The 13,934-nt window shown below is 41.1% G+C and overlaps 1 protein-coding gene across 2 annotated transcripts; it reads left to right on the top strand.

Annotated features, from left to right (window-relative positions):
- The first annotated feature begins 467 nt into the window (after positions 1-467).
- Positions 468-11,731, top strand: UEVLD (UEV and lactate/malate dehyrogenase domains). 2 transcript variants are annotated; one of them, XM_033154057.1, is made up of 12 exons: positions 468-566; positions 1,976-2,060; positions 3,042-3,107; positions 3,864-4,027; positions 5,392-5,527; positions 5,895-6,013; positions 6,997-7,102; positions 8,084-8,254; positions 9,565-9,738; positions 10,212-10,299; positions 11,191-11,314; positions 11,421-11,731. In XM_033154057.1, exons 1-12 carry the CDS (start codon positions 525-527, stop codon positions 11,583-11,585), a joined length of 1,440 nt encoding a protein of 479 aa, XP_033009948.1. In that variant the 5' UTR covers positions 468-524; the 3' UTR covers positions 11,586-11,731. The 2 variants fall into 2 exon arrangements, with proteins under 2 accessions (XP_033009948.1, XP_033009953.1); XM_033154062.1 differs by lacking the exon at positions 468-566 and adding an exon at positions 1,105-1,123.
- The last annotated feature ends 2,203 nt before the right edge of the window (positions 11,732-13,934 follow it).

The following is a 13,934-nucleotide window of genomic DNA, read 5'->3' as shown; positions in this document are numbered from 1 at the left end:
GCTCCTATGATGTAAGTAATGGGCCCTGCCTGCTAGCCTGGTCCCTAAAATACCACTGGTTTGCTCGTGTCTATATATAGGGTGCCTACATTCTGCATGGACTGGTTGCATGGCAACATGTGCAAATGGCTTTAGATACCTATTAGGTCCATAAATTACCATATAGCATGTATTCAACACAGAAAACAGCCACAATTTGTTGTTGACAAAGGACAGCTGGACATCTAAAGGGTCCCATTACCTTCAGTAGCTTAGGGCCTCATCAAACCTAAATCCGGCTCCAGCCTTGGGTTCAAGCTCAGGCTTCGCGCCTCGCCGGGGGGGAGAAGCAACCCGCTTCCCCACAAGGTGCGGCACCGCCGCTTCCTTGGCTTAAAACCCCCTAGGCAGTCTACCTAAGCAAGGGGCGGGCCTGGGGAAAAGGAGGAACTGGGAGAGGCCGCGCGGCCGGTCGGCTCGCCTTTCCAGGCGGGCCAGCAGCAGGAAGCGGCGCTTGGGCCTCCTCCTCGCGCGGGCCGCCGGCGATGGAGTTCTCGGAGGAGCAGCTGAGGAAGTGGCTGAGCAAGGCAAGGCGGGCGGCGGCGGGATGGGCTTGCGCGGGCGCTTCTCTCCGCGCGCCGGGTGGGCGGCCCGAGGGAGCGACTCCCCCCGTCGGCTTCCCATGGGCGCCGCTTTGCCGTCGAGTCACTCGGGATGTCCCCGATGAAGAGGCTGTTGCAAGCTGCCTGCCTGCTCACCACAAGTTATATGTAGGGTTGCAACATGGCCGTGGCTGAGGGTGGCTCTTTAGACTGCCGAAATATGTGTGCCAAGTTGCCAACGCTGCCGGCAGGGATGTAAGCAAGGCCTCATCGTAGGGTGTATTTAGGGCACAGGCTTCTGCATGCAGCGCTCCTAGGTCAGCTGCCCTGGAAATGCAGAACTTGCTCCTTGACGCAGGGTGTAGGGATCTCTAGAAACCTATCGCACGGCAGCCCTAGTTGTCATTCAGGAGGGTCACAGGTTCCCCATCTCTGCTCTAGCAGCAGAATCCTATGTATGTGGCTCTGAAGGAAGCCCAGTCTTCCGTGTGTTAAATACGTGTAATCTGTGTTGCAGTTATGATGGCAATAATGTTTGGAAGGTGAGTTCAAAGCTATGGCTGCCAATGAAGAACTGGGAGTGCACTTAGAGTCATATGACATCAAGTGACTGACAGGCAGCTCTTCCTACCTGTTCAACTAGCCCTGTGGAGTAAGGTTACCAGATTTTTTTCAATGAATCCAGGGACACTTTTCAACTTCAGTGGAATTCAGTGGATTTTATCAGGGGACTGATTTGTAAATCTGGGGACTGTCCCCAGGAAACAGGAACGTCTGGTAACCTTACTGTGGAGGAAACAAAATACCCTGTAAAAAAATTCCTTCCAGTAGCACCAGATACTGGTATCTGAAGAAGTGTGCATGCACACGAAAGCTCATACCAATAACAAACTTAGTTGGTCTCTAAGGTGCTACTGTAAGGAATTTTATTATTTTGCTTCGACTACGGCAGACCAACACGGCTACCTACCTGTAACTTACTGTGGAGGGTTTGCCAATTCTGGATCTGGCCCGATTCGATTCCCCACCCCTGCTTTACATACCCGGTACTTAAAAGTGGTGTGTGCATGTTTTAAAGAACAAATGTGAGCAGAATTTTATCCATAGTGCTTTAACTCAATGCACATCTGAAAAGGTACTGCTAACAAAGGTGAAATTAAAGGAAGGTGCAGTCATTCTAATAAACGCAGATCTACACAGCATGACTTTCACATGGGAATGGGCTGTATTGATACTGAAGCGAATTAGGTTTCCAGTTCAGAAGAATCAGTGGTTTAGACTTCCAATTTCAGCTGTGAAGCTAAATTGCTTAATAACGATGACAAGTTTTAAAGGCAGGGTGCATCAATATAATATTGCTTAAAATAATAAAATTATCCTTGTTCTTTCTCCAGTATAAATTCCGAGATCTGACCATAGAAGAACTGAAGAGCATACATGAGTCGTACCCAAACACCACATTTGCCATGAATACTTACAGTAAGAGTAACGTCTATTATTTTGGCCCATTGGAAAAATGATTGTGTGAAAAATGTTGTTGTTTTGTATAGTGATTAATATAAAAGTTTGAACAGCAGTCAATGCAAGTAATTTCAAGTAAGGAATCCACTCCAGTTACTTACGTTCATTATTGACAATATTATCTGCAGCACAATCCTATGTATATTTACTAGAAAGTAAACCCACAGTATTCAGTAGGGCTTACTCCCAAGTGAGTGTGCTTTCACCTTGTGTAAAAATTTTAACCTTCAACAGTTAAGTCAGGCATCCCCAAACTCGGCCCTCAGGCTGTTTTGGGACTACAACTCCTACCATCCCTAGCCAACAGGATCAGTGGTCAGGGATGATGGGAGCTGAAATCCCAAAACAGCTGGAGGGCCGAGTTTGGGGGTGCCTGAGTTAAGTAATCACTTTACTGTTGCTCCTTTATGAAGTTTGGGGTGGTAGAGTGAGCTTTGTATTGGTTTGCTGCTACTTGCTGCCAGGAAGGAAAATAAAGCAAATAGCAGCAAACCAATGAAGTTGTTTTATTTTCCTTTCTGGCTGTATTGTATTTTACATGCTCTTTTTATTTTGCTGTCGTGATTTCTTTGTTGTTTTAAAAAGACTGGTGTGTATAAACATTTAAAATAATGAGTTATCTGGCTCTGATATCAGATGTGCCCCTTATGTGACACTCCCTCTGGCTGTGTCCTGCTGCATACTGAGATGGAGAGGGGGAGGGCACAGATCTCCACAGTACCAACCTGCTGGCAGGAGTGCCGGATACACTCCACCAGTGCTTTTGCACTGTGCCAACCTTAGCAGCGTCTCTCTCCCCCCCCCCCCCCCGGTCACAGTACACAGCAGCTGTGCAACCAAAAGGTGCTCAAGTGAGCAAGGCAGTCTCACTGTGCTGTCTGCTACTGACAAAAAATGTAATCTATAAGTGCATACAAATTAATGTTCTGAACTTTATAGCTTTTAAGGATGGTTCCCAGAAAGACCTTTTGAATTGCAGTGGCACTGTTCCAGTGAAATACCAGGGTAAGTTGTTCACTATATTTTTGTTTGCTACCCAATAATACATTGGGAAGTGCAAGTGGGATGGGATGTTTGGGGCTGGGTAGTACCTCTGGTGGGTGACACATCATGCTCCCTCTGGGGGAGTTTGTCCACCTTTGGTTCCCACCCTTTACTCATATTTCATCTGTGGCTCCTAGAAGCTGTCAGCATGAGACAGCAACCACACCCCAGGAAACAGCTTTGACTGGCCGGCTAAACCATGTGAGGACATGTGAAGCCAGGCTGCAGTGGATTGAGCAGACAAGACCAATAGTGGCTCTTAAAACCACAATAGAATAGACTAAAACAACTTAAAACTCATACAAACTTTCTAAACATCTTGTTTAAATAAGAACGTCTTCAGCAGGCACTGAAAAGAATATGGTGACGACGCCTGTTTGATATCAATTGTATATCTTTTGTAAGCTGCCCTGAAAGTATTTATAATGATGGGCTGCATATACATTCTTTAAATAAGTAAATATATCAAACCAGGAGTGGATTTTTTCTGTGTGAAAAGACTGTGAACTCAGTTCTGGCATTTAAAATAAATTTCTGGACTGTATATGTTTGCCTTCTTAGCCTATGGCTCCAGATCATGGACTTTGGGGTTCTAGTGAAAAACAAAGCACAATAGATACTACAATATGCCCACCCATGTGTGAAATTTAAGAAGTATACATGACCAGTCAAGAAGCAGTGGTTGTTGATAGTTGCTTATGTTTTGTATTTTGACAGGTAATTTGTACAACATTCCAATTTTCCTATGGATTTTAGATTCTCATCCTTTTACTCCTCCAATCTGCTTCTTAAAGCCCACTGCAAACATGGGGATTTCTGTAGGAAAGCATGTAGATGCCCGGGGAAGGATATACTTGCCCTATCTACAAAACTGGAGTCATGTAAGGGATGTCTGTGCATGTCATGTAAAATAGTATTATTGCTTTACTAAAATCGGTTTACAGTGTTTGTCTTAGTCTTAATTTAATGTCATTCATATTGTGTACCTTAATTGTGTAAAAACGTGCCTTTTAACATGAGCTGTCATCATGCCAGATGCAATGTGAGAGAAAGTAGAGGCTATTTTATTGGACTAGCAAAAGTTGTGTGTATTTATAGTGATGGCCTGCAGGTTCTCTGTCAGCAGAGGCATGGCCAACCAGCATTATTGCAGGGGGCAGTGTTTTGTCTAACAGTGCCCCCCAAACAAAGTGCTTTACTTTTTCATTTCTATGAATGACTGGCAAAAACCGCACTTGCAAAAGAAAAGGCACTCAGAGTTTCCCACGGGGATGGGTCATGATCCTCTTACGCCCCTATCCCTGTAAGAAAGGCCTGCTCCTTTCTGTGTAGCCCCTATCTTGATTCTGCTTCTCTGGGGAAAAGTTTTTAACTGGCTTATGTAGCTATGAAGGGGGAAATTTGATAAGGCCTATGCACAGTAATTGTACATAAAGTGCTTCAGATTTTCAGTCCATTTAGGCATGTGGAGAGCTGCCCTTTTTTTTCCTTTTAAGGCATTTTTGTTCGTTATCTAAAATTGTGGTACCAGGCTACGTTAAAGGCTCTGGTACTGACATATAATCTCTACAGCTTTGGACCAGGTTCCATGAAAGAGCACATTGCCCTTTACACACAAAGTGGTTAGCTGTGTTTTATGGAAGAGTCTCTCCTTTAAGTCTCTAAAATATCAGGAGCCCACAATAACTGAGAGCAGACATTTCAATGTGGCTGCCCCTGTTTTGTGGAACCAGACAGAAGGCCTTCTCAGTAGTGGCGCCCGCCCTGTGTAACACCCTCTCATCAGATGTCAAGGAAATAAGCAACTATCCTTTTTTTAAAAGACATCTGAAGGCAGCCCTATTTAGAGAAGTTTTTAAATATTTAATGGTGTATTGTTTTTAATACTCGATTGGGAGCCGCCCAGAGTGGCTGAGGAAACTCAGCCAGATGGGTAGGGTATAAATAAATTATTATTATTATTATTATTATTATTATTATTATTATTATATTGAGATACAACAGGTGCCTGCTGCCTGTAGTTTCCGGAAACTACTGAATACATTTTTGTTTCAAGAAGCTTTTCCAGCTGGATTTTTCATTCTGTTTTGTTTCTAAGTCTCTGCCTTAAAATGTTTTGTTAGTGATGTTTAGGAACCTATTTTTAGTTGCTCTTGTTGGAGGCTTGCAAATCGCTTTAAGACTTATGTGAAAGGATATCATAATAAGATGAGGAGGAGGCTAATTGTTGTTATATATGTTTCAGCCGCAGTCCATGATCATAGGGTTATTAAAGGAAATGAGCGCAAAATTTGAAGAGGAGCTCCCTCTGTTCTCATTATCATCTTCAGATGCAGCCAGACAGTCAGAGCTGCTCTCTTACATTGCAAAAATCACTGAAGGTATGCATCATCTTTGCATCATCTTTGGGAATTTTCTGTGCAGGATTCAGTCATTGATAAACGGTGGTCATTGAGGAACAATAGCAAGAGATGGCTATCATCCTCCCATTATCCCTGAAGCATCTGGCTTGCCATTGTGAGAAATGGCTGAACTTTTGGTCTGATCCAACAGGGCTCTTCTTCGGTTTGAAATTAGCGTTCATATGAAGAAGGCTGTACAATATGTCCTTGTCCTCCACAGACCACCATAGTTTCATTTAAACCTTTTTGGTTGGTTTGTTCCATTAGATCCAGTCATTTTCCATGCAACTTTCCAAGTTGAGCGCATTTGTTTATATTAATGACTATATGTTATATGTTATTTTAGGTGAAGACAACATTCAGTCCAAGGGAGAGGGAAAGAAAAATGATGGAGGATTTAACAAAGTTACAGTGATTGGAGCAGGTGATCTGGGCCTTGCTTGTGCACTGGCTATTTCAGCAAAGGTATAGATATATACTTTACGTGAAATGACCACTGTGATTGCTTCTGTAATGATTCCAAACTGGGATAAAATAATTATTCTTGAAAATATCTAGGAACGAACAACTAGTGCTCTCTTCTCCATGAAGTAGGTTTAAATTAGGATTGGAGCCGATGGATTGCCTAAGCAATTAATAGTGCCATCTTGTGTGTCTTTATTCAGAAGTAGGTGCCATATGCATTTACTTTGGAGCAGGCCTGTTGAACAGAGTGGGATGTATTTATGAGTAAGCCTACAAAGGACTGCGCATTGAGGGTCTATTTGCATAACTTCTCAGCACATGGTAACCATAGCTTTTAGTTGGCACATGCTGTCTTAAACTGTGTATTTTCCAATAGCACCAACAGAATTCAGCCTGTATGGACTTTTAGCAGGCTAAAATAAGCAGCTGGAAAGCTACTAGCACAGTTGCTTTCAGCATGGATCTGCCACTCACCTGCTGCCCTGGTGAGTTTTAGATTGCTCTGTGAATCTCTCAAGCATTTTGTCATGATCCAGGCATCCTACTGAGTTCTATGGAAAGGATTTCAGTGCATGTTTAATGCCTGCCGAATTATGCCCCTGACCATCTTCAGGAGAGCCTGGCTGCTGGATCAAGCCAAAGGCCCATTTAGTCCAGCATCCTGTTCTCACGGTGGCCAATGCAATGACTATGGGAAACCTGCAAGCAGGATCGGAGCAGAGCAGCACTCTTCCCACTTTTGATTCCCAGCAATTGGGATTCAGAGGCACATTGTCTCTAGCAGAGGCAACTTGATGCAAACAGATGACTGGTGTGATGGGAGAGAATAGCTGTTGGCTTAAATTTAACAGCAGTTTATGTAGAAAATAGGATTGTATGTCAGCATTTAAATAAATAAATCAGAGTTGTATTAAGCCCTTTCAGAACACCATTCTATCTTTTCTCCACTGAATAATTACTTCTTTGCTTTCAATTTGTACCAGGGTGTTGCTGACAGAGTGGTTGTCTTGGACTGCTCAGAAGGTACCATGAAAGGAGCAGCTATGGACCTGGAAATCTTTGCCTTGCCTAATGTGGAAATCAGCAGAGGTATTGTGTTAGTTTATGAGATGTGTGTGGTGGTCCCGTCCCGTTCCCCCCCCCCCCAATGTATACTTCAAGTGAACTTTCTAAGTAATTATTGGAATCGTTGGTAAGAACATTTCACTCGTAGCAATAATGTCTGAAAGCACATGAAGGCACCATGTGATGAAGCTAAGGAAGTTTGAGTGTAGCCAGAGCCTGGATGGAAGACCATGTGTACAGATGGGTTCCATGATGAAAGAAAGGCAGGAGATATGTGCCTGAGACACACGCCTGAGAAAGTTGTGGCACAGTGCTTAATTAGCGACTCCTTTGGCGCTGTGGGTTAAACCACAGAGTCTAGGGCTTGCTGATCAGAAGGTCGGCGGTTCGAATCCCTGCCACGGGGTGAGCTCCCGTTGCTCGGTCCCAGCTCCTGCCCACCTAGCAGTTCGAAAGCACATCAAAGTGCAAGTAGATAAATAGGGACTGCTCCAGCGGGAAGGTAAACGGCGTTTCCGTGTGCTGCTCTGGTTCGCCAGAAGCGGCTTTGTCATGCTGGCCACATGACCCGGAAGCTGTCTGCGGACAAACGCCGGCTCCCTTGGCCTATAAAGCGAGATGAGCGCCGCAACCCCAGAGTCGGACACGACTGGACCTGATGGTCAGGGGTCCCTTTACCTTTACCTTTACGCTCGTATGGGTCATATCCAACACTGCTGTTCTGCTTGCACCCTAGAACTTTCCTGTCTTCTCCTCTGCAGCACCTCTTGCATCCTCTGGGTCGGAGAACCCTTTGGAGCAGATTCTGAGGGCATGCGAGGAGAGGAGAGGAAAGGAAGGGGGAGTCCCATTGCACAAGTTGAACTCCACAGCATTGGATACGACCCTGTATCTTTAGATAAAACAAAAGTTTACGTGTCCAGTTCATGGACTTAAAAAAATAAATGAAATAGGTCTTATACTCTAGCCTTGACATGTGCAGAAATTCTTTCTTTGTGTTCTTAGATTTTTCCGCCTCAGCAGGCTCGAAGCTGGTGGTGCTAACAGTGAATTCTTTAGGCAATGCTCAGTCTTATCTGGATGTTGTACAGAGCAATGTTGAACTGTTCAGAGGCATCATTCCTTCAGTAGCACATTATAGCCAACAAAGTGTACTGCTTGTGGCTTCTCAACCAGGTATGGCAACACTTACCTTTTTATGATTTATTGCTCCCTGGATATAATGTGCTTTGTAATGAATATTCTCATACTTAATAAACATATTTATTTACAGAAACTTCAGGGTGTTGTCTGTTTGCTATCTTGTGGTCAAGTATTGTGACAATGTAGAAAACTAGGCCAGAAAGTTCCCTTTTGTGTGTTGTGTATATCTTGACACACATATGGAATAAGTCTTTTGACATTTTCCTTTAGAGAAGTGAGTAACTGGAAAACTAGTACTTCCCTGATTCAAGTTTCAAGAAAGGAGATTCCGACTGAACATCAGGAAGACATTTATGACAGTAAACGCTGTCCGACAGTGGAACACACTCCTACAAGAGGTGGTGGACTCTCCTTCCTTGGAGATTTTTAAGCAGAGGTTGGATGGCCACCTGTAACGTACGAGCTAGTTGAGATTTGCAGGGGGGTGTTGACTAGATGACCCTCAGTGTCACTTCCAACTCTACAATTCTATGGTTTTGTGATTGCAAATATTTGTATACAAGCATGTTTTGATGCAGCATGGTTAATCTCATTACTTAATCCCATAGCACTAGGAAAAGTCTCACTAAAACCAGTAGGTCTTCCTTTTGAGCAAACATGCTTCTTGGGGCATAAATTCTGAGAGATGCCAGTGAAGAAACATGTGATTCTGAAAGATCAAAGCTTATCATCATTTTTTGTTGGAATCTAATAATAATCAGCAGAAATTAACTCTACCAGAACCAAATGTTGTAGAGTGTGATTGTGTTAACCCAATTTAGTGAAATACTTAATTATATTTAAGCAGTGCAAAATAATGCACAGTCAAAGCCACGTCTCCTCGGAAATAAGTACTGTTAAATTAAATGGGCTTACTTCCAGGAAAGTGAGGTTAAGATTACAAATTTACTAAAACATCCTTCATGTTATTTGTTGGAGATGTTGCTATTATTTTTAAAATGAATAGATTTACTGATAGAAGAAGAAGAAGAAGAGTTTGGAGTTGATATCCCGCTTTATCACTACCCGAAGGAGTCTCAAAGCGGCTAACATTCTCCTTTCCCTTCCTCCCCCACAACAAACACTCTGTGAGGTGAGTGGGGCTGAGAGACTTCAAAGAAGTGTGACTAGCCCAAGGTCACCCAGCAGCTGCATGTGGAGGAGCGGAGACGCGAACCCAGTTCACCAGATTACAAGTCTATCGCTCTTAACCACTACACCACACTGCCAAAAAGATGAATGATAACTTGATTGCAAACCTTTATTCATTTGCCCTTTTCAATGTGTTTTTGTCAAATGTACAGTGGAAATAATGACATATGTATCATGGAAGATGAGTGGATTTCCTAAAAGTCGGGTTATCGGAATTGGTTGTAATCTAGACTCTGCAAGATTCCAATATATTATTGCAAACCTATTAAAAGCCCAAATCAGAGGCAAAGATAATTGGATTATTGGTGAACAAGGGGAAAACAAAGGTAAAATGATGACTTACTACTTAGTTTACTATGCAGTTTAGGGTACCACATGTGTACTTTGTATCAGAACATAATTTCAGAAAACATTGTGATTCTTTTATTTTTTAATAGAAGTACTGTATATGGAGATATTTCAGTTTAAATTACTCTTATTTATTTTATGGATAGCCAAGACAAGAGGTTTGTGGTTCTGTTCCAGAGACAGCTTCTCCAGTTCTATATTTTATGCTTACACTCCATTGCGGTGGTGGTTGCTTTGTCATTGACTTCTCATGCAGTTTCTTTGTCTTCTCTGTCAGGTTATTGCACATTCTGTGTTTTCTGTACATCTGTTATGTACTCCTCTCAATAAAATCATACAATTGGTCTCTTTAAAAGCAAAATGGAAAGCACACACTCTACAGAGAAATTATTCCTAAGATAAAAATGCAAACGTTTAAAAACAACATTGGTTGTAATTTTATCTTATTCAGTGGCAGCCTGGAGTGCTTCTAATTCAGTGACAAGTCATCAGGATGAAGATATAGCAAATCAAAATGCCCAGCATCTCTTAGCTAACAGGTAAAACACATAGACATGTGGCAGCACGATCAGAAGTAAGTCCCATTGAGTTAACTGGGACTTATTCCAATATAAATGGATATAGGAACGCAGCCTAATTCTGAATTTTAATTTACACCCTAGTAACATGATATGAAAGGGAAACTTCCATTACTGACCTATCAAACCCCATTTTTATTTGAACACGTTTTGATCAAATTCTAGTTGAAGTTTTATCTGTTAGCAGTGTTATTCTTAAAATATGTATACTTTACTCAGGGTCTTGTACCTGAGAAAGTAGCCCAGTCTAGACAGCAAACACCTTATAAACCATGAAGTAATGACTAAGGATGTTGGGGGGGGAGGGGCAGACACAAGAGTGTAAAATTCCTCACACACGCTTTGCTGCTAGTCATAAAATTAGCAACAAGTAATGTAGTTAGCCTCTGCTTGGCTCAAGAGCTGTTGCCATGAAAATGTAATCTACCGGTATACGTAACCATTTTGCTGTAACCTTTGGCTTGGTCGAAAGCCATCACATGTATTCTGATGGTTTGTTCTTGGCTTACCATTTGTGTTTTGTCTGAGGCAGACAAACCATGAGTCTGGGTTCAGATGCAGTACGAAGCCAAACAAACCATAGTTTTGCATGGCATAGCTAGTGTGGAAGTAGGACAATCATGGGAGGAGCAAAGTAGCCGCATTTTTTTTACTGCAAGTACCCTCACGCTTGCTTGTTCACATTTAGACATTTAGACAGTTTGGCTGGCACAACATCTGAACAAGGCCACTACAAAAATGTGTACCACGCTTGTTGATACGTACGGCGTGTGACGTACGGAGATTATAAAGGGGGCATATTGCTTGCTTTAAAAGTGCATTGTAAATCCTGATTCTTTTGCTTTTATATAGGGCCATGGAAGTTCTGAAAGGAAGAGGCCAAAAATCCTGGTCTGTTGGTCTATCAATAGCTGATCTGGCAGACAGTATATTGAATGATAAAAGGAAAGTACATTCCATATCAACGATGGTGAAGGTAAACATAGGACTGATCTGATTTTGCTTTTTTAGAATAGAGGAAACATTATCCTGTGGGTCCCAGGAATTCTAATATACCCAATACTATGTTTTGCCTTTTCTAGGGATGTTACAATATAAACTCTGAAGTATTTTTAAGTGTGCCTTGTGTGCTGGGAATCAGTGGAGTGACTGAAGTCATCAAACTGCTGGATAAAGGTACTGTGGCACAGGAGCTTCAGTCCACAGCTGCCTCGATTCATGATCTTCAACAGCAGCTGAAACTCTGAATACCAGCTAGGCATAACTTGGTCTCTGAGATATTTGAGAGTTGCAGAAAAGACACTATTGCCTAGGTGGCTGCTAAAAAAAGAATACCTCACAATGTTGAAGCTTTGCTAAATTTGGTGTATATTTAATTATAGGGCATGCTAAAGACCATCTGTCAATGACACTCTTATAATAAAAATGATTAGGCAAAATAGGATGGAAATATGCAAATATTTAAATTCTGTAACATGAAACTTAATTTTCCAAACTTTCTAGATCACGGGTTGTCTTTTTGCTGGATTTTGTACTCTTGGTTGTGTAATTACTAGCTGTAGTAATAAGAAAAAAACAGTATCTCTTCTTTTTCCTATATTGAATGCACAAAACTATATCAGAGTCATCACTATAATCACCACCAGCCCACTTCCTTTTCAAAGTTGCTGTAAATTGCTGACAAGAGGTATCTTTTCAATCAGAGTGACTATTGTTTTGCCATAGGTGATACAGCATTGCCATCTTGTATTTACTATAGAGAACCAGTCTTGTATATATATTACACATTGCTAAAGTCTAAACATAGATGGCCTGGCAGCAAGGTATTGCCTAAAATTAAGGGTCCGTGTTTCAGGCAATTTATAACAGAATGTTTCTACCAGCAAATCATTGCAATAATTCATCTGAAGCTGAAATTTTGGGCATTGCAGATGAATTCTATTTGCTTAGCCTTAATGTGCCGGAAAATATTTTTCTGAACTTTTTGTATGAATCATAAAAGATTTAGATATTGATGTGGGAGAGGGATATATAAAAAATAACCCTGCACTATTACACTGCTGCAGTATATAAAATGTGCATAGTTGCATCGTCGTCTTAAAGGCACATTGGCCAAAATCCAAGAGGCTTGAGGTTCTGTGTGTTCACATCCTCCTTCCTACGGCAGGTTCTTGTAGCTCCTGAAAAGCCACTCTGCAGGTTGGAGTACCCTCCAGTGCAGCTTGTGAATGAAGCAGCCGGGTGGAGCAGGAAATGTTTTGTTTCCCATATGCACACATTAGTGTTTTTGGCTCACATGGGAGGGCATACTGGATTCTGTACAATATTTACAAATTGAATTATACAGGCACTTTATATGGGGAGGACATTATAGAATATAGTACGGCACAGCAAAACATCGTGGTTTAAATGAAATGCTCCCTTTATTCCTATTACGGTATGATATTTTTTAAAAGCAGATTCTTCTCTTTCCACTCTATCATGCTATAAAATATAATAGATGAGAAAATAGTTATTGGATAGTGTTAGCCAATACTATTTCCAGGATCTAAATGATGATTTATGAACTTAGGGTAAAGAGGAGGTGGAGTAATTTTTATTTCTATCTAATGAAGTAATCTGTTTTTATTTGGTCTTTTGTTAAAATAATTGTGACTTGGCCTGAGTCCTTAGGACAGGATGGGAAGAAAAACTGAATGAATGCACTGCTCAATGTTATGCACTGATAAGGCTTAGTATGTTTGGTGTCATCAGTTGTAACACTGCAACAAGCTCTAAGCACTACCAAATATATAGACTAAACAGTCTAATGATAGTATATATAGATTTTGTACTCAGGTATGATTGCAATGAATTTTTGCCTTTTTCTTTGCATTATATATTTAAGCAAGTGCTATATGGAAAAATACTGTGATGTGTAATGTTAATAAAACGTTTATTAACTTTTAAATGCTCAGTATGTTTTTCTATTACTGTTTTACTGGTTTTAGGTTGTGTTTATGTGCTAATGCTTTAACAATATATTATGGGTATGGGGTTAGACCATACATTGCTTAGAGGTTTTTGAAGTATTAAGCAGTACATAAATGCAACAGATTAATGAAAGAATTTGCTAATATATACTAATGTATGAAGCACATGTATTGGTAGGTCAGATGATGAATTCATGAGTTGGTGTGGTGCACCATCTAACAAAGTAGTATCTTGAATCATGACAGCAAAATTTAAATTATTATTTATTAGATTTGTTGGTTTTTACCAAAAGGTCTCCAAATCTAAATTTAAGATGTACAGGAAATTTGGCTGCATGGTTGATGGTGGATTTACAAACAATTTTATTTAATGGTTTGATGGATTTAAATATGTATGTATTTTGTGAACTATTTTATTGTTTGACCCAGTTGTACACAACTTCAGAATAGTTTGTAGAATACATGCACATTCAAATCCTCAATCCATTAAATAACCTCTCTTTATTTTATGCATTAATCTGTTCCATCTGTACACAATCCTTTCCATTGTACGTAGGCTGTTTAAAATAACACTGACAATTTCAGTGACTGTAGCCAAGATTCCTGGGTACCATTTTGTTTTGT

The sequence above is a fragment of the Lacerta agilis genome, chromosome 1, assembly GCF_009819535.1.
Source record: "Lacerta agilis isolate rLacAgi1 chromosome 1, rLacAgi1.pri, whole genome shotgun sequence".
Classification (NCBI taxonomy): Eukaryota; Metazoa; Chordata; class Lepidosauria; order Squamata; family Lacertidae; genus Lacerta; species Lacerta agilis.
This window is presented reverse-complemented; position numbering and strand designations above follow the sequence as displayed.

Coding starts and splice junctions, on each gene's coding strand:
- UEVLD (XM_033154057.1), top strand. CDS start 525: ATGGAGTTCTCGGAGGAGCAGCTGAGGAAGTGGCTGAGCAAG. Junction 567..1,975: donor TGAGGAAGTGGCTGAGCAAG/GCAAGGCGGGCG, acceptor TTCTTTCTCCAG/TATAAATTCCGAGATCTGAC. Junction 5,528..5,894: donor CATTGCAAAAATCACTGAAG/GTATGCATCATC, acceptor ATGTTATTTTAG/GTGAAGACAACATTCAGTCC.